Here is a 27,931-nt window from a genome sequence, read left to right as displayed (position 1 = left end):
TTCCACTGAAAATGCAGCTTTGAATTCTTAACCCAATGAATGTCGCACATCTGTCCAAAGGTTTCACTGTCATTCTTCAGTGGCCGTTGTTTCTCTTCACCACCCCATCCTCTCCTCTTATCTCGCCATTAAAAAACGGACGCTCATACATCTAGTGCCATGTGTAAATATGTACATAGTGTTGAAAAAAGAAGAGCAAATTTACAGATGTAATAAACCCCAGTGACCCACTCAGGGCTCTATCCAACATGGAGGCCTCCGCTCTCAGCCACTTCTACACAGGCCTTGGCAGAGGTGGAGGCAGCCTACTCCCTTGTCTTAGCCTGCAGAGAAGATGCACATGGCAGTTACCTTCATTGTGGAGGTGCCCGTGGGGCCATCTCCAGAGGCTTCTGCACTAGTGTCATTGCAGGGACGGCCTCCCTCACTGGACCTGGCTGCATTGATGGTCCCTCAATCTAAGGGGCCAAGGAGGCCAATGATGATGATGTTCCATGAGCAGGTGCTCCATCATCCTACTCGGTGACGGACAGAGCCCTTGACTCTCGCTCCAAGTGGCTGGAGGGGACCACTAGCTGGGGTGCAACTGGCGCCCCCTCCAGACATCACTGCAGCATCAGCGCCACTAACTGGTCAAGGCATCATAGTGTGACATACAATCTGTACATGTCAGCACGCTGATCCTGCATCCACTCAGAGTGTCGCCGCATATGGCCCTCCATGAGATTGGCCACTCTCTCAGCGAAGAAGCTCATGCGTTCAAAGCCCTGAGCGAGGGTTGCACACACAGGTAGATTAGACTTCTCCATTGTCCATGGTCCCGTATTGTCTCAGACAACTCAGATATGTGGGATCACATCTGGTGATGCTGCTGGTCCAAATAGAGCCTCTTCTGACTCCCAAGGTCTTGCTGAGTATGGCTGTATCTGTCCCCCTTCCTCTGAGGGGGACTGCCCGACAACTGCCTCTGTCTCTCACACCTCCTCCTGCTCACTCGTGACATGGTCATCACCCACTGCCACCCTGTATATAGATGCACAAAGACCCACCAAGGTTACTGTGTCTGAGCTGGTGGTGGGTGCATTTGTAAGGTGTGACAGTGCTTGCTCTGATGTTTCTGATGCCAGCACTTACCCCGATACAGACACAGGAATCTTTCCTTCCTCTTGACAAGGAGACAAGGAGACAAAAGAAGAGATCATGGGAACTAGCCTTGCACAGCAAAAGCTGTTGTATTGCTAGGCTTCTGTTAAGATCCAGTTAGGGACAATTAATGTTTAATGAAGAAATCCAAATAGCCAGCAATCAACCAACAGAACCACACCAGAAGATTTCACATTTTTAAACAAAAATAAACTTCGTTGTATATCAAAAAGAAGTAAACAAAGTAAGAACTATTAACTTAACACTATAGCTTATAAAGAGTTATCCTAAAAACACAGTTCAACTTTCTGTCCCTTCCATACCACCCCATCCCCACTGCACCACCCCGCCCCCCGCTGCCCCTGCCACAACCACCCCTTATCTTATGAAATATTTAAGGTTTATTCACTTTTCCTGGGACCAACTCAAAAGGTAAACCATCACTCTCTGGAATTCACTTTGATTTCTCATCAGTGTTCCAGCTATTTCTCCAAGGTACAGATTTCATGGGGGTCCTTCCATTAACTTTTGACCCTCCAATTTCTTTACTAACCCACAACCCTGGATTCTACAGCTCCAGCATGAGCCTCCCTGGGACTCCTGCGCAGTGACTTAAAAACTCAGAAAACACTTTTAGTTTTCAACAGCCCGTTGCTATGATTTCAAACTGCAACTGCAACAAGGTTAACTACCTTTTATCAAGAGGATTACTGTAGATTTATTCCTTTAAGCTTCTGGATAAACAAATCTTCCAGTCATTTCTCCCCTTTCCAACTTTGCCTTATACTGAATACCAGCTTCCAAACGTGGGATGTGTCATGGACAATGGTTCCAGCACTTACTCTACTTCAGATGTAGGCCTGTATCATGAAGATACGCTTTATGCCAAACAATGATTTTTAATCCACCAGCTGGAAACATAAATTGAACTTTTAAAAAACAGACTTTTAAAAATAGACAAAAAGTGATTTGCTCTCACAGCCAAGATGGTCACCTAATTTGCATTACATATTCCAACCCCATTGCAATGAAGGCAAAAATCTGCAAAACTCATTAAAAGCAATGACCCCTTGGGAAGTATGAAACACCCCACATCTCCTACATCATTAACAAGGAACCTATGGCAATCACCTATGGTATTCAACTCTTGGAGATGGACCATTACAGGCTAGTTGCTAGGATAATGAGACCCTGGTTTAAGATAGCTTTCCAAATCTAAGCTAGTCATGTTACAATTGGAATATGTAATCATGTTTGAATTATTGGCAGTTGGAGAGGGCAGTTACTTGACAAGCCAAACCCTTTTGTGTGATTTAAGCACATGCTTTCTCAGCAGAACTGAATAAGCAGCCAAGCAGCTGACAAAGATCCCTCCTGCCTCTCTCCTTCTCCACACAACTTGCAAGCTTTAGGCCCTGCATGTCATTGTTGACTCTTTCTCCATGTGCAGCAGACAGCGATTTTAAAAGAAAGAACTCAACTCCACAGGTGCGTCTCCAGAAGTAAAAACCAACTCAGTCATCTACATCCTTAAAGCATCGAGACCATCAAATTCAGCCTAAAGCCAGCTGCATCACCAAGCTACAGGCTGTATGCTCTTTTACTATTTTTAATGGACCCTAACTTGGTAAAAAAAACTGTCCTTCCCCACTCTATAATGTGTGTGTGTATGTGTACGCGCAAGTCAGTGTATAATTTACTATTTTGCTTAAATCAGTTTAAGTATAATAAAACTAACTTCTTTGTTAAGAAAACCTGTCCTATTAATTCTTCTATGATCACAGCGCGTAAACAGTTAACTACTCACTGAACTGGCATATATCCTTTCAATCAAAAAGGCCTGTTGTGATCAAACGAGGAAAGGAAAAAGAGAGGAGGAATTTGACCCCTCCTCACCTGGTTGTAACAGTCTGGCTTTATCTCTCGACTTTGAAGAAGCTACAAGCTACATAAGAACCAAACTAACAGTGTCTTTTTCCAAACATTAACCAGTCTTGCCTGCTGGCTATGTCCCAACGAAATTCAGAGATAAACTCAAAACAAAGAATCTCACTAAGCTCCACCCATCTCCATGGTAAGATGGCACATGTGGCCTGTTCCCAGGTAGAAATACAAATTGACTGCCTTTTAATTATAAAGGTTTCCTTAATTCTGAGAAACCACGTGATTAACATATATTTTACTGGAATAACTGCAAATGTCACATGTCCAGTTTTTAACTAAGTAAGCCCACCTGCTGTTTATGATCTTTCCTTTCTGGCTGTTAACCTCTTAAATCAACATGGCCCCAAATTTTTAAGTGTAATGGCTCCAAGCTTGTTCAAAATTGCACCTTCTTCAGGGTTACTGCCAGTTTCTCAATCAGGATTTTCCATTTATGTTACATTTAACAGTTATATTCTAAAATATATGAATCACAAACAAGATATTTGCAACGCTTCCCATCGCAGCTGAGTCTTTGGCACGCTGTCTGGAGGGGGGTGGGAATTCCCCTGCATCACTTTCATCTACTGAGCATCCTAATTTCCTATTAGCTAAGTATTGAAAACAGGATAGCCAGTAGGTATCAAAATACATTTTAGCTGGTGAAATTATAGGCGACTGACAATGCTGTTGCAACTGCATGGAAATAGCAAAGTACTTGCAAAGAAACAATAGTCACAATATTAATGGGGAGTCGGGGAGAGTGTGGAGGAGGCTGAAATTGGCTGAAGGGCACAGCATGGCAAGGGCACAGCATGGCAAGGGCCATGGAGGCCTTCCAGCCTTAATGGCAAAGGCTCATTAACATGTTGGTTGCCGACCAAGTGAACTGCCTGGTCAGTGGATGGGAGGGAACTAGCGGCATGGGGACTTTTGAGGACGGTTTATGGCACTGGGATGGGAACATTAGGTCTCTGCAGGGGACCGGGTGGTGATCAGCAATTGGGAAGCATGGAGGTGGGCAAAATACTGGAGACTGAGGCTAAGGAAGGCCAAAAGATTCCTTGAGGGGCCTTAAGAGAGCACTCTTGTTCCTCCTAGCCCACAAGGAAGGCTAAAAGAGCCACTTATATTATGGAGCAGGGAGCTCCTGCCTCTGATCAGCTACAGGTTGAGTTTCCCCTCACTTACTATTAAATTTAAATTGTGGTACTTCCACCTGGCTTTTGCGGGAGCCTAGTCCATGGCCTGAGCTTCTGCATTTTCAAATCTTAAGGGTTGGAAATGGAGTTGAGTTGGAATTGACTTGCCCAATCCTCATATTGTAACCTCACAGTGACTCTCTACCACCAATCAGGTTGTGGGGTGAATATAATTAAGGCCAATGATTCAGCTCTGGTTATTCTGCCCATTCACCCACATTTCATGAGCTAAAAATTACATTGCATAGTACCCATTCCAATGAGCTGAGCAGCTGCAAAAGTTCCCATGCAGACCGCACACAAGTCAGCCCCTTTAACTTACCATCAGTGTGTACCTGCTCGAAAAAGTAAAAGGCGCTGCACACTTAAACAAATTACCCATGCGCTTCAAAGAAAAGTTAGAGGGCATATTAACTTCATTGAAACTTACAAAATTCTTACAGGGCATGACAGGATAGGTACAAATAAGATGTTTTCATTTGCCGGTGAATCTAAAGCCAGAGGGCATAATCTCAGGATAAAGGCAGGCCATTTAAGAATGAGATGAGGAGGAATTTCTTCACTCAGAGGGTGGCAAATCTTTGGAATTCTCTACCCCAGAGACTTATGGAAGCTCAATCATTGAGCATGTTCAAACAGAAATTGATAGATTTCTGGAGACTAATGGCATCAAGGGATATGGAGATAACATAGGAAAGTGGTTTTGAGGTAGATGATCAGCCATGATCTAACTGAATAGTGGAGCAGGCTCGATGCATTGAATGGCCAACTCCTGTTCCTATGAAGGCCTCAAAATTATAGGCTTCTTCAAATAAAAACCTCAGAAAATGATGAAAGGTCATCAATCTGAAGTGCTAATTCTGTTTCCCTCTCAATATATGCTGCCTGACCTGCTGAGTGTTTCTTGCATTTTCTGCTTTTATTTCAGATTTCCAGCATCTGCATTTTGTTTTTATTTTATTGTTTAATTTACTGCCACTTCTATTCCAGGGATGCTCACCTTGAAGGAGTTCTACTCTTCTCTCCAACATAACTTTAATTTCTCTCTTTTACTCTGTTCATGGGCGTTGCTGTTATTTAAATTGGTTTAATGTTTGTAAGTTTCCTTTAAATTTTGTCATTTGTATTTGCAGTTTCCCTTTAAGGGACTGCCTTTTAATTTGTCCCTTGATTTGTTAATTTAGTTTATTTGTTTTGACTCGAAGAGTTACATCAGTATCTGGTCAACAATCTGAAACACTGGGCGATATTTAACACAGGTGACGGGGGTCTTGCCCATCAATTGGAAAACTGCAAGAGCCCCTTGTCACCTCCTTTCAGGAATGCCCACCGAATTAAATGCCTGCGTTAAATACCACCCAATGTTTCAGGTTGTTGACCAGAATTCCACGGAGACAACAGTGATCATGGGTGGATCTAAAACATGAAGGGTGGAATTTAATTTGAAATCTACATGGAATAAGTTAGAACTGAACACATTAACTGAGAAGCAAGATGGGCTGTGAAAGCAGGTTTTAGCAAATACATGATCAAGCACAAGTAAGGAAACAGATACTGATGTAGATGAACAGGGTAAAAGAGACAAAATAAGATTAAATTGGGCACTTAGGTGGACAATGGCAATCCTTCCCCAGAGTCAAGGACCCCAGTGGCAGGAATCCTGACCCCCAGAACTGTCAGCCAATCAGAGGCCAGCAGCTCTGCATTGCAAGCAGCACCTGTGGGAGGGGTGGCTGCTGTCAGTAATTCACCCAGGGAGAGGCACAGGATCACTCAGAGACCCAGGCCACAGGTGAGTGAGGGCATGATGGAGGTTGTGGGTGGGGACGTAGCAGAGTGGGTAAGGAAGTCAGCAGCAAGCGCAGGGTTTTGCTCTCAGCAGTCCCCCACCCCTTCTCAAAGCCAGGTCCCTCGGTCAAGCACTGAGTGTCTTTGAATGAGCGGCTCCTCCCCTTCCGGGAGTTGTGGGGGTGGAAGCCTGCAAGCAAACATGACAGGATTTGCTTTTTGGGCTCCCTGTATAGCAAGTCCATATCCCACTGCTGATTTAATACCAGCGGTGATGGGATAAGGCCGTTAAGTGGGCATAATCGTCCACTTGAGGGTCTGAATTGGCAGCCATCCATGAGCCTTCGCTCCCCGGACTTAATTGGGGCAGAGATGGGAGGGTGGTGGGGTCCCCACCTGCCACCCTCCCACCTGATTAAATGCCCCACTGCCTCCAAACTTGCCTCTCGGGAGGGCATTAAATTCTGCACATTAAATTTGCCAAACATAATTTGCCTCTACCAAATTCATGCACATGTCCATGGTTAACCAATGCATTTTTGAATTCAAAACAATTTTTACCAGAAATTATGAGTTCTTAAGAGCTGGCATAAGACCAGCAATCAAATAGTTACCCAGCCTATTGTATAGGTGTAAACAGACAGCCACCCTGCTACCACCCATTTTCTGCCCAGTAAAAACAATTAAAATTAACCATCACCTGTCCATAGATCCTTATCATGACAGAAAAGCGCTTTACCATAAGTAGGAGACTCTCTACCATCCTCTGTGCTGGAATCCCTCTCTCGGTCACGCTTGCGATGTTTGTGCCCACGGTGCCTGTGTCGTCGGTGGCTTCGCCTTCCTCGTGGTACATGAACACCAATGTACAAAGTCCGATGACCTGCAGGCAAAGAAAAGAAAGTTAGATTCCTCGTATATATACTTTCAGAACAATTCAGTTATTTTTGATAGTTGTATTCGTAGCAGCTATCAACACTGACGGTGATGAAACAGGTTGCCCACTCTCAAACCGTCCAAAATCAAACTGCAATCTGAATATCTTAATCTCACTGATTTTTTTTGAAACTGTCAAACTCGATTAAAGTTAAACTTTTCCATCCTGCTGTCCCTTGGCTTTGACCTCTAAGACTCAAATATATTCTGCAGTGTAGAGAGATTCAGCTTCAGGGGTGACTTACTCAGCAATGAGTAAAATATGGTCCTGACTGGCTGTCATCTGACATTCTCTTCATGCTTTTAACCTGTTTCATATCCACCAACACCAGCAGGCCTCAGTCCTGCAGGTGTCAGCTGTGGCTCAGTCCATAGCACCCTCGCCTTTGAATCAGAGGGTTGTGGGTTCATGTCCCACTCCCGGAAAACCAAGAACTGTGATTGTACAGAAAAGAGTTGCAATCTGTGACTGTTGATAACTCGAAAGAGTTTCCAGCACAGGTTATTGTAACCAGGTGACTATTCCATGGCCCCGTCCTACAGTCAGGGCACTCAAACCACTCCTGCATGTTCCTTCTGTGAAGAAGAGATCAGTGTTGGAGATTTCGTCCTGCCCTGTCAACTGATTTTAAGAATGGCAGACAGGCACTTCAAATCAAACTCTTTGATCTGCTTACAATATTTTTCTTTCCAAATTTCACAGCTGTGGAGTAAGTATGTCAGGGTGGTTGTTTGCGAATTGATACCACGTTGACTCCAAATTCTTGGGGCTGAATTTTGCCTTTGGTGGGGGTGCTCGGCGGGGGCAGAGGGGGAGGTCAGGAAGCCGACCTCCGCCCGTGATCGGCACCGCACCGCACCGCAATTTTACACAGGCGGGCCAATTAAGGCTAGCCCAGCATGGAACACAAGCGGCAACACTCAGCACTGCCTGTGTGGGTGGCGGGGGGAGGAGGGCGAGTGGGCCCAGATAGAACTTCGAGCATGCGCATGAAACAGCGCTTCAATCTCTCTGAGGCACAGGGCTGCCTCTGGGAGATGAAGCGCTGTTTGAAAAAACTAAAGCACAAAATAAAAATCTCATAAAACATGTCCCCTCATGTGACTCTTGTCACATGAGCAGGGACATCTTTTTAATTCAAGGTTGAAATTTTTATTTTAGTTTTATTTGCTTTTGGAAACCTCATCCCGCCCATGGATGAGGTTGCCTAAAAAATGCAAAGGCCGCTTGGCCTTTTCGCTTGCCCATCAACCGTTAGGTTGGATGGGCAGTGAAAAATTCAGGACAAGTGTTAACTTAATGACCTTAATAGGCCTTTTAATTGTCGGCTGACCTAACTATCGCAGGACTCTGCACTGATGTCGGGACGCTCGCCATTTTACGCTCGGCCAGGTCAGGAGCGCGTCCGCCCATCGAGCTCAATGTTTTGCCTTGAGCTAAGCCCTTGGAAAGCAGTACTAACCTTCCTGATATTACTCCAAATTTTAATGAAAATGTGCATAAGTGTCAGTTGGAATCATCTTTCACTATAAATAGTAAACAAAATACACTTATACCATCATATACTAATTGAAGAATTCTGAGTCAAATAATTAAACACTGAATAATGGGGTAGAATCTTGTGCCCTCCGCTATGGTAAGTTTGGAGGTGGGGGGGGGCGGCATTTAATCGGGTAGAAGGATGGTGGGTGGTGACCCCACCACCCTCCCACCTCAACCTCAATTAAGTCTGAAGTGGAAAGGCCCTTGCTTGTGGGCTCCCAGGGTGGTCCCTCAGTGCCTGATTGAGGGATCCAGCATCGGAAAGGGGGGATCTGTTGAAATCCATCCCCCTGCCCTTGCTGCCAACCCTCACTCCCCCTCCCAGGTGACCACCCTGCTTACCCCTTTCCCCACCATTCACCTGTGCCTGTGTCCCTCCTCGATCTGAGGCCTCAGGTGGGTGTAGTACTGGCAGCAGCCACCACCTCTCTAGTGGGGCTGCTGACTACAGAAGAGCTGTTGTCCTCTGATTGGCTGGCAGCTCTCAGTGGGTGGGGATTCTGCTGCTGGCCTGTTAAGTGCCTGAGTGGCACAAGATGTGGCAGGCCTTCCTCAAAAAAAGCATAGTGGGGGTCATAGTGGCGCTCCAAGACCAAGACCCCATCACTTCCACAAGGTTCTGCCCATGGTTTTCTCAGATAAGTAAACTGTGACATATAGTTTAGTGTAGAACTCTCAATTCTAATGGAGGGTGAATCTTTTCAGTAGGACAACTTAGATGTCAATCATATATATGTGCACTGTAGTGATAGAATCACTTCAATCAACAAATCAATAAAGATGGTACATGAACTAACCACATAATTTTGTCCAAATTTATTTACTATACGACTCTTAATTTCACTTTTCTCTAAGAAGTGTGAAATTATGTATTTTGAAAGGAAAAATGATGAGAGGAAGTATAAACTAAATGGCACCATATTAAAGGCGTGCAACAATAGAGAGAATAGGGCTTCACATACATAATTCTTTGAAGGTGGCAGGACAAGTTGATAAAGCGGATTTAAAAAACCCTACAGAATCCTTGGCTTTATAAATAGAGGCACAGAGAATAAAAGCAAGGAAGTGAGGCTAAGCCTGCAGCTAAAGTACTGGCCCAAATTTTGCAGTCAGCAGTCATGAGAGGGTGCACTCTTCTGGCCTATAAAAAAGCCACCCACAAAAATCTAGTGATCTCTGTTGTCTGGTTTTCCTCTCTCCTGGTGCCGATTTAAACCATTGTCACATCAAGGGGCTGTATTGGCATACGACAGTAGTCATGTTTGCAAGCAAGGGACCGATCACATTTAAATATTCACACATAAAGCAGGAACTTAAAATTACTTAATTTCCTTCATTTTTAATTTCAATTTTCAGATAACAAAAAAGTGACTACGGCTTAATTAAGATATAAGCTAAAATAAAGATAAAATTACCTATAAAGGAAAAAAATAGGTTTATAAAAACGTTTTTTATCATTGTGGAGAAATTTGGCATTCCACGAATATAAAATAAGATTTTCAGGGCCACAGTTGGTGTCCAGAAGTTGTATGCTGCTAAAATGCCATTAGGCCTCATTCTAGAATGGTACTAGGGATGAGGGGCTTTAGTTATTTGGAGACACTATTGTCCTTAGAACAGAGAAGGTTAAATGGAAATTTATGGGATGTGTTCAAAATAATGAGGGGCTTTGATAGATGGAAACTGTTCCTACTAGCAGGAGGGTCAATAACCAGAGCATACAGATTTAAGTAACTGCCACAAATGCCAAGGTGAAGAGAAGAACAATTTTTTTTACTCAGTCAGTTATGATCTGGAATGCACTGCCTGAAAGGATGGTGGAAGCATAGTCAGTAGTAATTTTCAAAAGGGAAGGAAACATTTGCAGGGCCATGGGATAAGAGCAGAAGAGTGGAAATAATTGGACAGCTTTTTTAAGGAGCTGGCATAGGTGCAATGGAACAAATGTCTTCCTTCTATGCATTATGATACTATGATTAAAAATGATATACAATAATCTAAATTTAATTAAGTTTTTTTTATACAAATTATCATGAAGTCTGATCCAGAAAAGAAGCATTTAAATCACGAAGATTTCAAACAACATCATTCAAAAATCACACTTTTTTTGGTAGATGTAAGGTGACATTGGACCTGCAAACAACAGCAACGAGGACAATTACGTCAAAACTGACTCTAGTGACTGCTGAGAAGAGAAAATGGCTTAGGAAATTGTACTAAAGATAAAAGATAACAAGATTTTCCATAACCTCAGGCATGCGTCAGCATTCTGAGAACAAGAATCATAGCAAGCTACATCAAGGAATAAAGGCATAAAGCTCAAAACTACATTTTTCTCTGATTCAATAAAATGCTCGTAAATCATACTTTAAAACTCAATAAAATGTTGCAAGAAGGCACAATTAAAACATGCATTTTTTAAGAATGCAACATCAAAAATACATTGCTCACTTATAATGATGTTTAACACTTATCAAGTGCTAATGAAATATTAAATTTAAAAATAAATATTGAAAAGTTAGTTAATACAACTGTGAAATATACTTGTATACTGGTAGCCACTGTAATGGAGAAATTTGAGCAGATTTTTAGTGAAGCTTAGCTGGCTGGTTTATGCAAGCAAGAGGGCTGGCTTGCACATGCATTGGAACTCCAGTTGCACTGTGGTTCTGGGAATTTTAGTCTGATTGAGAGATGCGCATTAGCATGTGCTGCAGCTACTGAACAAGGGAAACCAGCTTGCCAGGAAAAGATCATGAAGCAAGGACACAGACCAGTATGCTCAGGGGCCAACAAACTGTTTTGTTCTTCGGGTTTTTTTGTGTGTAAGGATGACATTGATGAGCAGGACAAGAAGTTTCACTTTTGGAGCCACCTGTCATTGTAGGTTTTTGTTCCTGCTCCTTTGTACATGAGTTGTAGCTGCCAACTCAGACCCAAGCTCCTCTGCCTCTCTACTCATTTCCTGCAGCCTCACCCATCTCTGTTTCTATATTCTTTGCCTCCACCTTCACTTCTCTTATCACATTACCCTACCCAACTAATTTTCCATAACCATCTTCTTCTCTAGGCCACCCAGAGGAGCTTGGGTCTGAGTTGGCAGCTATAATTCATGCACAAAAGAGCAGGAACAAAAACCTACAATGACAGGTGGCTCCAAAAGTGAAATTCCTTGTCCTACTCATCAATAGCATCCTTACACACAAAAAAATACCCGAAGAACTAAACAGTTTTTTCTTCCCCTATTTTCTGACTAATCTGACTGAAATAGCTCACAGCCTTCCTCTGCCTCAACCTGGGCATCTTACACAGTACTTATTACAGCGCAAGCTATGAACTCTGCTCACATAGTCATCTTAATTGCCTCACTTCCCTTTCCTAGTACCTTACACTGGGCTTTGCTTAAGTCCTTTGATAGCAGAATACTCGTTTGTTTGTTTTCACCATTGCCTTAGTGGGGCCACTGGCGCTGTCTTGCTTCTTTTCTGGCTTTCTTCAAGCCTCCACATCTCAACATTATCCACTTATCAAATTTTACTTTTTTCTTCTATTTTTACCTTCAATTGTTTCCAGGACAAGGCCCTCAGGTCTTTGTTTCCAATGTCCACACTTGGCTATCTTTCTCTCTCTAACTGTACTTAGTAACCCTTTTGATCCCTGAACTCTTGACCTAACTCATTCGTTAGTCTTTCTGCCCATCCAGCTGATTCTAAGCATCCTTCACCATACCCACATTTAGTCATTTGGTCGTACAGAACTTGAGTATTGATGAAAAAAGAGACATGTCAAATCTTTTCATCTTGCACTCTTCAGGGCACTTAGCAAGAATACCAATATAGGGGGAAGACAACAATATTTACTGTATGTGAAGAGAGGGGAGGGGAACCTGGAGAGGAGTAACACCTTGCAGGACAGAGGCACCAATGGGCCCAGAGGGCCAGTTAAAAAGAGACAGGCCCATGCTTGCCACCATCCCACGCAAGGAAACGTGCCAGGCTGGCTGCTTGCCGTGGGCCTCTCCTGCAGCCAGTTAAATCCTCGTGGCAGCAGGATGAAGCCTGTGGGCATTAATTGCTCAGGCACATGTAGAAAGGGTGAGATAATCAGAGCAATACCATGTACTTGCAGCCATTTGTCAAGTGCACGCATCAAGTTATTACTTTGCACTAGTCCAAGTAAGGCAGAAAACACAACAAAGATATTCATCACCCCACATCAGAATTGCAGCACTGACAGGTATTCACTGCAAATGGTTTTACAATTCATCTTGTATATATAAAAAAAGTGAAACTAGGTTGAGGAATAGCTCGTCACGCAAGCTATTGCAGTAATGTGCAACTGGCCTGAGTGGAAATAATCAAAGATGACATTAAGTCTTGATTTTGGATGGTTTCTGTATTCTGTAATTTGTTTTTCAGCTGCATTACTAAAACTACAGCAGTGCATCAAATTTTCAATCATTAAAAGAAATTCTGATGAAACATAGGTTTTAGCCTGGGTGATCCCAGGACCACAAGCCCTAAAAATGTGTTTAAGATTGTATTTACAATGCAAGTTTGTTATTGTCATTTCATATTCACACCAAGAATAAATATGTAAATCAGACCTTCTAGCCCAACACATTCTTCAATTCAGAATCTTTTTATTGAATGAAATGCTGAAAACTGACCTGTTTTCAAGGCAATATAGAGTTCTCACAGAATTTTAACCACTTTGAAATTCAAAAGGATAAAATCCAGTTACATAACTAGTTTTTCTCTCATCAGTACTGAATGTAGGGTCAATTTGTAACAATGGTTAAAATGCTCGCCATGGAAATTAAAATCTGCAGCTAACAAAATCAGCATCTTAGGCTTGCTGTTATGCTTTCCCTAACGCCATACATTAGCTGTGGTAAGTTGCTCAATGTGTCTGGACTCTGAGCTCATTTTTTTTATATAAGTATCCTGTGTGTTTTAACACTTTTATATTACTACATGGCATATGAATTAAATGCCAACATGAACAAAATTTTTATTTTTGTGAGACACATTTATTCAGCTTTTCATACCCAATATTTAGATCTACGACTTCATAACTAACAGCCAGCAATAGATTACTCTATCCAAGCGAAAGCTGAAATAATTGAAATTGACTGATCTAACAACTGTGAACAAGTCCTTTGATCTACCCATGAAAATAAATATAGTAATTTAGCAAAAATGAGCCCATCTGACATGAGGTATGAAAAAAAACACATGTACTGGATCAAGCCAAGGAAACTTCTCGCTCTTTCTTGTCTCTAGGAGCTTCCATCTCAGAGATAGCTGTGATTTTTCAGGACTCAGCTTGACTGTATCAGGCACGGATACTATTCCGAAGAGCTGGCATTCTGTCACCTTCACAATCCATTTGTCTGCATTTAGCTTGATCCCAGCTTTGTGTTCTCTCCTTGGCTTCATGTAGATGGTAGATATGATCTCTTTCATCTACACCACAGATGTGAATATCATTAGCTACGCCAACAGCTCCTTTACTTCCTATGTATGTCTTGTCTACTTTCTGCTGCAACAGACCCTGGTTCACTTTAAGGATAAAGAGTAAACACAGGAATTTTTAATGTGCAAAGGGGAGTTGAATGCTGTCAACAGCAAAAATTCCTCATCAAACTTTAAGTTCCAGTAGCTATTTCTGGCAACAAGCTTGTTGAAAACTGTTGCTCTTGCCAGTGCTGGTGTGATCTCTTCCAGTATTGGAATAGAGTAGTTATTTCTCTTTGTTGCTTGATTAAGATCTTTTGGATCCAGGCAAAGTCTTAAGTTGTCCATTTGGCTTCTCTCTCCACAATGGAATTTACCTAATCGGTACACTCTGTGACTCTAGTAATCACTTTCTTTTCTTCCATCTCTTGGAGCTCTCTTCCAGGCTTTCCTTTTAGTTCTATTGGTACTTCACATGGGGGATGAATCACTTGTTTCTGTGATGTGATACTCAAAATCATCGAAGCATCCAACGGTCTCATCAAAGCACTTCGGATGCATTTGTACCAGATCTTCCTTGCTTCTGATCACAGGGCACTTTTCAATGGAGGTACTACCTTCAATGCTCAGTGCTGCCTCATTCATCTCCTGGTTTACTGAGATCAGCTCTTGTAACTGTTGCAACAGGAAAGCTGGACCATCTGTTTCAGTGATGTAGGACATACAGTTTAATGTGTAACTTGTGTTATCCTTACAAATCTGTATATATCTGTAAGGGTATAGTTGTGGGTGAAGAAGTATTGTAATATAATTTATCTTTTCTTGTTGAATAAATGTTTTATTCTTTTGTTAAAAGTTCATCAGGTGACTCCTGTGACTCTATTCAGTAGCTACTCTCCACGTATCTAAGTAAATACATAAAAGTTAGGATCTATCAAGCTGGATTCCACTCTGGGATCAGGCTTGTCCAGAGGTAACCTCTGCTGGGATCATAACAAGGGCCTTTAATGTGACACTTCATCGAATGCCTTGTGGCAATCCAAATACACATCTACTGGTACCCTTTTATCTAACCTGCTTGTTACACCCTCAAAGAACTGCAATAAATTTGTCAAACATGATTTCCCTTTCACAAAACCATGTTCACTGCCTGATTGTTATTTGGTTTTCTAAATATTCCTGTTACTACCTCCTACATAATGGATTCTAGCATTTTCCCAATGACAGGTGTTAGGCTAACTTGTCCTATAGTTTCTTGCTTTCTGTCTTCCTCCTTTCCTGAGTAGAGGTTTCAAATCCACTGGGACCTTTCTAGAATCTAGGGAATTTTGGAAAATTACAACCAATGCTTCCACTATCTCTTCAGTCACTTCTTCTAATACCTTAGGATGCAGGCAATCAGGTCTAAGGGACTTGCCGGCATTTAGACCCATTTGTTTTCTAAGTACTTTTTCTCCAGTGATAGTGATTGTTTTAAGTTTCTCTATCCCTTTTGCCTCTTGATTTTCCACTATTCTTGGGAAGATTTTTTTTATGCCTTCTATTTATCACGACCATGTAAGGCAGGGTAGAATGGCTTCCCTCTTTTCCCACTGTTTGTTTGATCTTAACAGGTATTTAGGATGTGCTTGCCAGTTCAATGAGTGTTTAACTGTTTATGTGCTGTGACTGTAAAGACAGATTTCCTTGCAGTTTTTAATATAATAGTTTTATTTGTACTTAACCTAGCCTAAGTAAAATAATCAAAATGGTCCAACTTCCATGCACACAGACTCCAAGGTTCTCAAACACACACAAATAAGTTAGAGTGGGAGGTTGGATTAAGCAATTTAAAGTCCAGTAAAGTTAGTGGTATACAGATCTTGAAGGTTGGTGATTTGGCTGGCTTCAGGCTGAACTCGGTGGTCCCTCTACGTTCAGCACGAGAGAGTGATGATGTTGACGGTCAATTTATCTTTTCTTCTGGGGAGAATATCTATTAGGTTGATTCTTTACTTTCTGCCTGCAGCATATGGATGATCGAACAGCAGGCAGTGCTTAAAACTTGCAAGTTAGAAGGAGAAAAGGGGGAGGGGGGTTGGATCCACTCAGGATCTTGCTTCTTCAGTTTTTCATTTGCATGTGCTGGTCTGCAGAAAAAAATAGTTGCTTAAACATAAAAAGGGTAAGCTGACTTGTCAAATGATTCTCCCTGACTGTCCATGAACCCAAATATATTCATGGCTATTGATTCCAGTTGCCTCACTTAAAGATTAGATTACATCTGGGAATATTCCTTTCATAGCCAGATCTTCATTGTCCAAGTCATTATGTCTAATAGTTTGTCCCCACCCAGTTGAGCGTCCAGGTGATTGTCAGGATGCTTTGATAATGGTATAGGAGATGGACCCCATTCAGACTCCTTCAAGGAAATTATTCGTGGTGAGGTATTGCAGACAATTTGTCTCCATTTCAATGGCCTTGCAATGTAGTAGGTACAGTGATGCAAATATTCTGCCAGCTTTGAAACTGCAATTTCAAGTCACTGGATTTTAAAAAGTCTGAAGTCACATTCTAATGTAGTTTCCAGCCAGTAAATTCATAATGTCATTTATTTATAAAGCATGGCTTCGTAACATATTGTGAAGCCAGATACAAAATACTTGTTGAAAGTCTTCGCCGTTTCCTTGTTCCCCATTATTAATTCCCCAGGGAATTCTAAGGGACCAACACTTACTTTAGCCACTCTTTTCCTTTATATAAACTCATAGAAGCCTTTACTGTGTGCTTTTATATTTCTTGCTAGTTTTCTCTGAAACCCCAATTTCACCTGCTTTATTAGTTTATTAATCATCCTTTGCTGGTTTCTAAAATTTTCCCAATCTTCTTGGTTACCACTGATCAATATATATTGTACACTTTTCTTACAATTTGATATCATCCTTAGCTCCCTAAGTTAGCCATGGATGGTGCATCCTTCTTGTAGCCTTTCTTTCTCAGCTGATTTGTTTTAATTAGGTTATTGTGAGATATCAAACCAAGCAGGTAGATTGAATTAAAATTCAGCCTTGATCTAACTGAACAGCTGAAGAGGCTCAAGGAGCCGAATGGTCTACTCCTGTTCCTATATTCCTAAATTTATCAAGGGTTATGGATCAAAGATGGGGTAATGCATTTGTGTTAGTGATCAGTCATGGTCTAAATGAATGGTGAAATTACATCCAAGGGCCTGAATGGCCTACTCCTGTTGTTGTAAATGTATACAACTACTTAAGATCAATAGTAGTTTGCAAAGAATACCATCACTGTCCATCGCCCTATTCTCTGGGATGTGCTCACATGGAAACCTATTATTGCATTCCAGCACAGTAAGTCAATACTCTAAATAAAGCCCAAGAGTTTGCTAAACACAATATCATCAAGGTGTAGCCCCTTTAAATGAAGGTCAAATTGTAATATCACAGTGCAAGTCTCATCCTCACAATTCGTATCACAGTAAGATCAGGCATCACAATATGTTTGTAACTTGAGTAGACAAAAGAACCACAAGAAATAAATAGGATCAGGAGTACATTATATGGACCTTAGAGCCTGCTCTGCCATTCAATAGGATCACTGCTCATATCAAGCTTTAAAAATTTGAGGCAGAAAGCTGCACTGTTTAAGTGAAGAAAATGGAGCTGCACTGACTTTTACAAACTGGCTGATCCATCAAGGAGTGAACGTTGTCAGCTAGAAGATCTGAATGAAGTTACATTGTGAAGGAGGCGTAGACAATGATGGTATCATCAACCGGCAGATTCAATTGAAATATTTGTTTCAATATGGTTACATTGTAAGTGTTTAGGTTCTCTCTGGCTCTTCAGCAAGTGTCAACAGAGTGACAACTAATTTGGCAGACGGATGGGATCCGGAGTGGAGGTATAGCAGGGGGTGATGCACAGACAAGTATAGAAGAAAAATCAATCAGTCTGGAAGGCAGAGCATTTATAGTCAAATTAAGGCACAAGGGAGCATGGCAAGGCTGGATGGCATTTATTTTAATGCAAGGAGACTTGCGAGTAAGGCAGATGAGTTGAGGGTGTTGATTAACACATGAGGGATATGTTATCATTGCTATCAGGAGACATGGTTGAGGGAGGGGCAAGACTGGCAGCTCAATATTCCAGGGTATAGAATCTTCAGGTGAGATGGGGGGGATGTGTAAAAGAGGAGGTGGGGTCACAATATTGACCAAGGAGTCAATTACTGCAATTAGGAGGGATGATATCTTAGAAGGTTCCTCAAATGAGGCTATATGGGTAGATCTTAAAAACAAAAAGGGGTTAATCACATTGCTGGGAGGGTACTATAGGCCCCCAAACAGTCAGGGAGAGACAAAAGGGCAGATATGTTGGCAAATCTCAGAAAAGTGTAAAAATACTAGAGTAGTAATAGTATGGGATTTCAACTTCCCCGATATTAACTGGGATAGACAAACTGTGAAAGACTTAGAGGGGGTGGAATTCTTAAAATGTACCCAGGAGAGCTTTTTAAGCCAGCACGTAGAAAATCTTACAAGGGGTGGGGGTTGGTGCTAGACCTAATTTTAGAGAACAAAGCTGGGCAAGTGGTAGAAGTGTCAGTGGGGGAGCATTTCAATGATAGTGACCATAACTCCGTAAGAGTTAAGATAGTTATGGAAAAGGACTACAGATGGACTGGAAATAAAGGTTCTGAATTGAGGGAAGGCAAATTTTAATATGATAAGACAGGATCTGGCCAAAGTGGACTGGAATCAGATACTTGTAGGAAAATCTACATTTAAAAAGGAAATAGTGAGAGTGCAGGGCCAAACATGTCCCGTAAAGATGAAGGGTGGGACCAACAAGCCCAGAGATCCCTGGAGGTTGACGAATGTACTGGATTGGAAAAGGCAAAAAGGGAAGCTTATGCTAGGTACCAAGTGCTCAAAACAGCAGAAGCCCTAGAGGAGTATAGAAAGTGCAGTGGGTTACTTAAAAAAGAAATTAGAAGAGAGAAGAGGGGTTATGACAAAACATTGACGGGTAAAATAAAGGAAAATCCAAAGGCATTTATAAGTATATTAGGGGCAAGAGGATAACCAGGGAAAGAGTAGGGCCCATTAGGGACCAAAATGGCAATCTGTGTGAGGAGCCGGAAGACATGGGTGAGGTTTTAAATGAGTACTTTGCATCTATATTCGCTATAGAGAAGGATGATATAGGTACAGAAATCAGGGTGGGGTACTGTGAATTACTTGAACAAATTAACATTGAGAGGGAGGAAGTATTAGCGGTTTCAGCGGATTTAAAAGTGGGTAAATCCACATGCCCAGATGAGATCTATCCCAGGCTGCTGTGAGAGGCAAAGGAGGAGATTGCAGGGGCCCTGACATTAATTTTCAAATCCTCTCTGGCCACAGGAGAGGTGCCAGAGGACTAGTGGACAACTAATTATTCAAGAAGGGTGGTAGGGATAAACCAGGGAACTATAAGCCAGTGAGTCTAGCATCAGTGGTAGGGAAACTTCTGGAAAAAATTCTGAGGGACGGAATTAATCTCCACTTGGAGAGGTAAGGATTATTCAAAGGATAGCCAGCATGACTTTGTCATGGGAAGATCATGTCTAACAAATTTTACTGAATTTTTCAATGTGACTAGGTGTGTAGATGAGGGTAGTGCAGTTGATGTAGTCTACATGGACTTCAGTAAGGCTTTTGACAAGGTCTCACATGGTCAAGAAGGTAAGAGCCCATGGGATCCAGGGCAATTTGGCAAACTGGATCCAAAATTGGCTTAGCGGCAGGAGGCAGAGGGTGATGGTAGAAGGTTGTTTTTGTGACTGGAAGCCTGTGTCCAGTGGCATACCGCAGGGTTAGGTGCTGAGTCCTTTGCTGTTTGTAGTGTACATTGACGATCTAGACATGAATGTAGGAGGTATGATCAGCAAGTTCACAGATGACATGAAAATTGCTGATGTGGTAAAGAGCAAAGAGGAATGCCTTAGACTATGGGACAATATAGACGGGCTGGTCAGATGAGCAGAACAGTGGCAAGTGTAATTTAATCCTGAAAAGTGTGAGGTGATGCATTTTGGGAGAGCTAACAAGGCAATGGAGTACACGATGAATGGTAGGACCCTAGGAAGTACAGAGGATCAGAGGGGCCTTGGTGTTCATGTCCATAGATTCTTGAAGGAAGCAGGACAAGTAGATAAGGTGGTTAAGAAGCAATTTGGACACTTGCCTTCATTAGTTGAGGCATTGAATAAAAGAGCAGGGAGGTTATGATGGAGCTTTATAAAATGTGAGTTAGGCCACATCTGGAGTTGTGTGTTGGTTCTGGTCAGCACACTATAGGAAGGATGTGATTGCACTAGAGAGGGTGTAGAGGAGATTCACCAGGATGTTGCCTGGACTGGACTAAGAAGAGAGACTAGATAGGGTGGGGTTGTTTTCCTTAGAGCAGAGAAAGCTGAGGGGGGACCTGATTGAGGTGTACAAAATTATGAGGGACATAGATAGGGTAGATAGGAAGAAACTTTTCCCCTTAGTGGAGGAGTCAATAACCAGGGGCATAGATTTAAGGTAAGGGGCAGGGGGTTTGAGGAAAAATTTTTCACCCAGAGGGTTGGGGGTTATCTGGAACTCACTGCCTGAAAGGGTGGTGGAGGCAGGAACTCTCACAACATTTAAGGTGAACACTTGAAACGCCATAGCATATAAGGCACTGGCCAAGTACTGGAAGATGTGATTAGATAGGGGTTTGATGACCAGCACAGACATGATGGGCCAAGTGGCCTCTCTCCATGCTGTAAAACTCTATGACTCTAATTTGTGAAGGACATAACAAACTCGGAAATACTGCTGTACAGTAGGGTACAATAGTTGTATTTGTCGTCACAAATAAATCTTCCATGTTATTGCTCATAGGTAGTTGGGTGCCTGGAGCCTGATTTCTGATGGTTCATCAGACCCAATCTCAGATTCCTCCTTAGGGTCCTTGACTGACCATCTCACTGCCAGTTTGAGAGTTTGGTGCTCATACCCTCTTCTGTTACTATAGTCAGCCACATAACATCATTAGTAGATTTTCCACAGCATTGCTCATAGGTAAGCAAATTAAGTCAGCAAGGCTTTGTGAACAGGAGGTCATATCTGACTCATCTATAAAAGCAATTTGAGGAGGTCACTAGCTTGGTGTAGAGGGAATGTCCATCGGTGTTATCTATTTTAGACACCCAGAGGCATTTTATAAGGTTCTGCACAGGAGATTATAGTAAAAATGAAAGTATATGAAATTGGAGGTAACCTTATGATTTAAGTTGGTAATTGGTTAGGAGACAGGAGACAGGATGTTGAGATAGAGAATTTTCTCTGATTGACAGGATGTTACAAGTTGTGTGCCCAAGAATCTGTACCGGGGCCTTAGCTTTTCATTATGCTTTTCAATGACTGAGATGAAGGGATGGAGAGCCAAATTTGCTCATGGCGCTAAGAGGTGATGCAGTAAGTACTATAGGTGGGAGCAGAAGGCTGCAAAGGAACATGATAGGCAGAATGGGCAAAACTGTGGCAGATGGAGTTCAACATGGGGAAATGCAAAATCATCCACTTTGGGCTCAAGAAAGAGCAATCAAATTATTTTTTAAATGTTGAGAAGCTAGGAACCGAGAGACAAGTCAAAAATAATTCAAAAAGCTAATAAAATGTTTGTTTTCATCTCAAAGGGACTGGAATACAACTGATAAAAACAAAAAACTACTGCGGATGCTGGAAATCCAAAACAAAAACAGAATTACCTGGAAAAACTCAACAGGTCTGGCAGCATCAGCGGAGAAGAAAAGAGTTGACGTCTCGAGTCTTCATGACGGTCATGAGGACTCGAAACGTCAACTCTTTTCTTCTCCGCCGATGCTGCCAGACCTGCTGAGTTTTTCCAGGTAATTCTGGAATACAACTGGTTGGAAGCAGTTGTGCAATGCCCTGTTTTAGGCCACATCTGGAGTATTGAGTTCAATTCCGGGCACAGCATTCTCAGGAAGGATATAATGGTCCTGAAGGGAGTGTAGCGTAGATTCACCATAATGATACTGGTGATCAAAGGATTAAATTTCTGAGGACATATTAGTACCTAAGTTTATATTTGAGTACTGAAACTTAAGGGTTAATCTAGCTGAGTTGTTTAAGGCTTAATCATGATACAATATGTTAAGTTAGATAAGGAGAAATTATTTCCTCCAGTGAGGGAGTCCAGGACAATGGACATATTCTTAAACTTAAGAGTTAGACTGTTTAGGTATGACACCAGGAAGCACTTTAGCACACAAAGGTAGTGGAGATCAGGAATCCTCTCCCCCACAAAGCTTTCTTTTTTGGCTAGGTTAATTGAAAACATTAAAAATTAGAATGAAAGATTTATTTTAGTTGGGTTCTTCAGGGATATATAAACAAGTCAGTTAAATTTGTTGACGATATAGATCAGCCTTGATCTAACTAAACATTGGAGCAGGCTCAAGGTGTTGAATGGACTACTCCTGTTTCTATGTTCCTAAGTTTATCAAAGGGTATGGATCAAAGAAGGGCTAATATATTTGAGTTACTGATCAGCCATGATCAAAATGAATGGAGAAACATACCCAAGGGGCTGAATGCCTACTCCTATTGCTGTAAATAGATACAATTTCTTATCAATGGTGGTTGGAAAGGACCCCATTGTTGTCCATTACCCATGCTCCCTATTCTCATTCTATTCTTATTGCATTCTAATCGCAGTAAATCATTGTACCTAAATGAAATGCAAGGGTTTGCCAAACACAATTTCATCAAGGTGTGGCTCCTTTAACTAACTGGTCAAACTATGACATCACAAGGCAAGTCACACCCCCACAATATCTATCACAATGAGATCAGACATCACAATATGTTTGTAGCTGGGTAAATTTGAGGCATGAGGCTACACAATCAATTTAAGTGAAGGAAATGGAGCTGCACTGAATTTTGTAATTGAATAGAAAATCTGAATACATTCACTTTGGGAAGGAAGTGTGAACAATGTTTCCGTCATCAACTAGTTGATTCAATGGAAAGTTGCAAAGATTGAAAGGTTTGTCTCTGCATGGTTACCTTGTATTATAAGTTGTGAAGAACATAAACTCAGTAATGCTGCTGCACAGTAGGATGGAATGGTCGTATCTGTTGTCACGGGTAGGTCTTCCATGTCAATGCTCATAAGTAGTCAGGTCTCTGAAGCCAGATTTCTGACGATTAATTTTTTAATCATCAGAATTAATTGTTTTTTAGATATATAAAGGGTAAGAGAGAGGCAAAAGTAGACATTGGGCCGCTGGAAAATGACGCTGGAGAAGTAGTAGTGGAGAACAAAGAAATGGCGGTGGAACTGAATAGGCACTTTGCGTCAATCTTCACAGTGGTAGACACGAGTGACATCCCCAAAGTTCAAGCGAGTCGGGGGGCAGAGGTGAGTATGGTGGCCATTACCAAGGAGAAGGTGCTAGGAAAACTAAAAGGTCTGAAGGTGGATAAATCACCTGGACCAGATGGATTACACCCTAGAGTTCTGAAGGAGATAGCTGAAGAGATAGTGGAGGCGTTAGCGGTGATCTTTCAGGAATCACTCGAGTCAGGGAGGGTCCCAGAGGACTGGAAAATCGCTAATGTAACCCCCCTGTTTAAGAAGGGAGTGAGGCAAAAGACGGGAAATTACAGGCCGATTAGCCTGACCTCGGTCATTGGTAAGATTTTAGAGTCCATTATTAAGGATGAGATTTCAGAATACTTGGAAGTGCATGGTAAAATAGGGCAAAGTCAGCATGGTTTCATCAAGGGGAGGTCATGCCTGACAAATCTGTTAGAATTCTTTGAGGAGGTAATGAGTAGGTTAGACAAAGGAGGGCCAATGGATGTTATCTACTTGGACTTCTAGAAGGCCTTTGACAATGTGCTGCACAGGAGGCTGCTCAGTAAGATAAGAGCCCATGGTGTTAGAGGCAAGGTACTAGCATGGATAGAAGATTGGCTGTCTGGCAGGAGGCAGAGAGTGGGGATAAGGGGGTCCTTCTCAGGATGGCGGTCGGTGACTAGTGGAGTTCCGTAGGGGTCAGTGTTGGGACCACAACTTTTCACTTTATACGTTACTGATATAGATGAAGGAACTGAGGGCATCCTGGCTAAGTTTGCAGATGATACAAAGATAGGTGGAGGGACAGGTAGTATTGAGGAGGCGGGGAGGCTGCAGAAGGATTTGGACAGGTTAGGAGAATGGCCAAAGAAGTGGCAGATGGAATACAACGTGGGGAAGTGTGAGGTCATGCACTTTGGTTTTTAAGATTTAACTATATGATAATATGATAGATTAGTCATAAGGTGTTCAGAGCAATGGGCATATTCTCAAAATTAGAGTTAGACACTTCAGGAAACACTTCATCACACAAAGGGTAGGGAAATTTAGGAACTCTTCCCTCCAAAAACCTATTTTTGGGGTAAGTTAATTGAAAACTTCAAAAATTGGAGTGAGAGATTTACGTTAATTTGTTTATTGTAGGATATTAAAGTAAGGCAACTAGGTTGAATTAAGATACAGATCAGGCATGATCTAATGGAACAGTGGAATAAGCTCAAGGGGCTGAATGCACTACACCTGTTCCGATATTCCTACATTTATCAATGGATATTGATCAAAGTTTCCGGTACTGATCATCCATGAGCTAAATGAATGGTGAAATATGCCTGGGGAGCTGAATAATGACTCTTGTCACTGTAAATATATACGACTACCTAACATGAATGACAGGAAGTAAAGAATCCAACCGCTGTCCACCGCTCACGCTCCCTGTACTCTGGGATATGATCAAATGGAAACCCATTACTGCATTCTAGTGCAGTAAGTCACTGTACCCTGAATGAAGTCCAAGGCTTTGCTAAACACAATTTCATCAAGGCCACTTGAACTGAGGGTTTAACCATGACATCACAGTGCAAGTCTCACCCTCGCAATGCTGATCACAGTGATATCAGGCATCACAATGCATTTGTAAACTGGGTAAATTTGAGGCAGGAGGCTGCACATTCAGTTTAAGTGAAGGAAATAGAGCAGCCCTGTTGGTTGGAACATAGGAACATAGGAAATAGGAGCAGGAGTAGGCCATTAAGCCTGATTCGCCATTCAACAGATTAAGGCTGATCATCTACCTCTTACGCCATTTTTCCCACTATCCCCATATCTCTTGATGTCATTAGTATCCAGAAATCTATCGATTTCTGCCTTGAACATGCTCAATGATTAAGCTTCCACACCCCACTGGTGTAGAGAATTCCAAAGATTCACCACTGTCTGAGTGAAGAAATTTCTCCTCATCTCAGTCTTAAATGGCCTGCCCCTTATTCAGAGACTGTGTCCCCTAGTTCTAGACTCACCAGCCGAGAGAACATCCTATCCACATCTACCGTCACACCCTGTAAGAATTTTGTAAGTTTCAATGAGATCACCTCTCATTCTTCAAGAATACAGGTCCAGTTTCCGCAATCTCTTATCATAAGAATCTCATTATCCCAGGGGTTAAAAGCAAAATATTGTGGATACTGGAAACCCGAAATAAAACAGAAAATGCTGGAAAAACTCTGCAGGTCAGGCAGCGTTTGTGAAGAGAGAAACAGAATAAGTCCGTATGACTCTGACGAAGAGTCATATGGACGTCCAGAGGCATTTTATTAGGCTCTACTCAGGAGATTTAAAGTGAGTGTCTTTGGAATTGGAGGTAACCTTGTGACATAGGTTGATAATTGTTTTGGGAGGTGGTTGCAGGGTGTTGGGATGAAGTGAATTTTTTCTGATTGACAGTGTGTGACAAATGGTGTTCCCAGGAATCCGTACTGGAGCCTCAGCTTTTCATTATATTTTTCAATGACTGAGATGGAAGGAATAGAGAGCCGTACATATATCCAAGTTTTCTGATGGCACTAAGTGGTGCAGTAAGTAGTTTTAGGTGGGAGCAAGGCCAGGGAGAGAAACCATAGGTCCTGGCGCTTCTCCTGTTTCCAGGACCACTGATCGCATTACATAACAGTTTTAAATTTTTGAACTTAAATAAGTTTGACAATTTCTTTGCACACTGCCAATTTTAATACAATTGAATATGCTTTGTTAAACTATACACATATATTTAAGTGGCAATGATTGAACAATCAGCTTATTAAAACACACTGCACTATATGCAATTTCATGCTCTGTTCAAAAGTCTTTCCAAAAATCACTTGAACAGCTGAATCTTTCATTTCATATCCTCTGACTCAGGAGGACGGTGAATGGCAGTCCATCTTTAACCTTTGTAATTTGGAGTCAAGAACCGTCCTTCCACACAGAGCCATGCACCACTAAGGAATCTAAAAATTGGATAGAATAGTATAGCACAGAAGGAGGCCACTTGACCCATTGAGTCTGGGCAGGCTCTTTCAAAGAGCAATCTAGTTCACTCTTGCCTCACATTCCTGTAAATATTTTCTACTTCCAAATACTTATCCAATTCAATTTTGAAAACTTCTAGTGACCCTATTTCCACCACCTTGTCAGGCAAAACATTCCAACCATTCACTATAAACAAGACGTTTTTCCTCATGTTGTCTCTGTTCTTTTGTCAGTCACCTTAAATTTGTGTCCTCTGGTTTTTGACCCTTCAGTTATTGGAGGCAGCTTCTCTTTATTTTCTCTATCTAAACCCTTCATGATTTTAAATACATCTATGAAATCTCCTCTTAGCTTTTTCTGCTCTAAGGAGAACAAACCCAGCTTCTGCAACTGTAATCCCTCATCCCTGAACCATTCTAGTAAATCCCTATTATAGTCTCTCCAAAATCTTCACAACCTTCCAGAAGTGGGGTATCCAGAATTGAACACAATACTCCAAACAGGTGAACTGGTATTTTAGAGATTTAGAATAACTTCCTGACTTTTACACTCTATTTGCCTCACTCCCACTAAACTGCTGACCACCCAACTTCCTTTCCTGGTCCCCATGCTAGCTAAAGTGGTTTTAAAAGTTCACTGTCCTTGGGGAGTGTCCCTTCCATATTCGAAACTCCTCCCCTAAAGAAAACAACTCTCAATCCCTCTGGCCTTGTAAATTACTACTCTATTTCCAACATCCCTTTCTTCTGAACATGCTGTTATCTCTAGTGCCCATCCTTCCTCCAAGTCAATTTTTGAATCTCTCCAATCAGGATTCTACCACTGCCACAGCACTGAAACAGCTCCTAGCAAAGTTACAATGACACCCTCTGTGACTGGGACCAAGGTACACATCAGGCCTTGATCTTCCTACAGCTTTTGATGTGGTCCCACCAATACATCCTTTCTCAATACATTTTCACTGCTATCCAGCTCACTTGGTCCCAGTTTTACCTATTTGATTGTAACCAGAACTTCTCCAACAGTGACTTCTCTTTCTGCCGCTGTACATGCCAGCTTCCACATGTATGTTGATTGAGCTCACCCAGTTCTACCCTCCATGCCAAATCTCATTATACCTCCACCATCTCTGTGTTGACAGCTCCTCAACTGAGATCCAGTCTTAAATGAGTTGTAATATCTTCCAGTTAGGTAAGTTAAAACAGCACCGATCCATCTCGCTCCCTATTCACTGTCTCAAACTGAACCAAATTGCAATCTCAGTGTCCTACTCAACCCTGAGTTGAGCTTTCCATCCATCGCAAAGTGCCTAATTGATACTACATCGGATAAATTATACATGTTATGAATTTTCTGATGAACCGTATCATACCTTCAAAAGGGAATGCAGTGCACTTTTATTCATTAAACAATGGTCTGGGTTCCAGTGCTTGGATTCTATAAAATGCTCCCATAGAACACACTATCCGTATGTATAAAAGAGCAACAATCACACAAGGATCTGTTATTCGCCTCCTTTAAAAAAATAGAGCT

At 41.9% G+C, this 27,931-nt stretch overlaps 1 protein-coding gene across 3 annotated transcripts in view; it reads right to left on the bottom strand.

Moving 5' to 3' along the window:
* The window catches only part of LOC144686698 (sodium-driven chloride bicarbonate exchanger-like), a 344,112-nt gene that overhangs the window by 201,349 nt on the left and 114,832 nt on the right, over positions 1 to 27,931 (bottom strand). For all 3 annotated transcript variants that reach the window (XM_078552275.1, XM_078552273.1, XM_078552274.1), the window contains exon 3: positions 6,796 to 6,939. In XM_078552275.1, the coding sequence (XP_078408401.1) occupies positions 6,796 to 6,939 (144 nt within the window). The remainder of the gene's footprint in view (positions 1 to 6,795; positions 6,940 to 27,931) is intronic.

Source organism: Cetorhinus maximus, chromosome 11 (assembly GCF_964194155.1).
Source record: "Cetorhinus maximus chromosome 11, sCetMax3.hap1.1, whole genome shotgun sequence".
NCBI classification, from domain to species: Eukaryota; Metazoa; Chordata; class Chondrichthyes; order Lamniformes; family Cetorhinidae; genus Cetorhinus; species Cetorhinus maximus.
The sequence above is the reverse complement of the archived record's forward strand: the minus strand, read 5'-3'. Positions and strand labels throughout refer to the sequence as shown.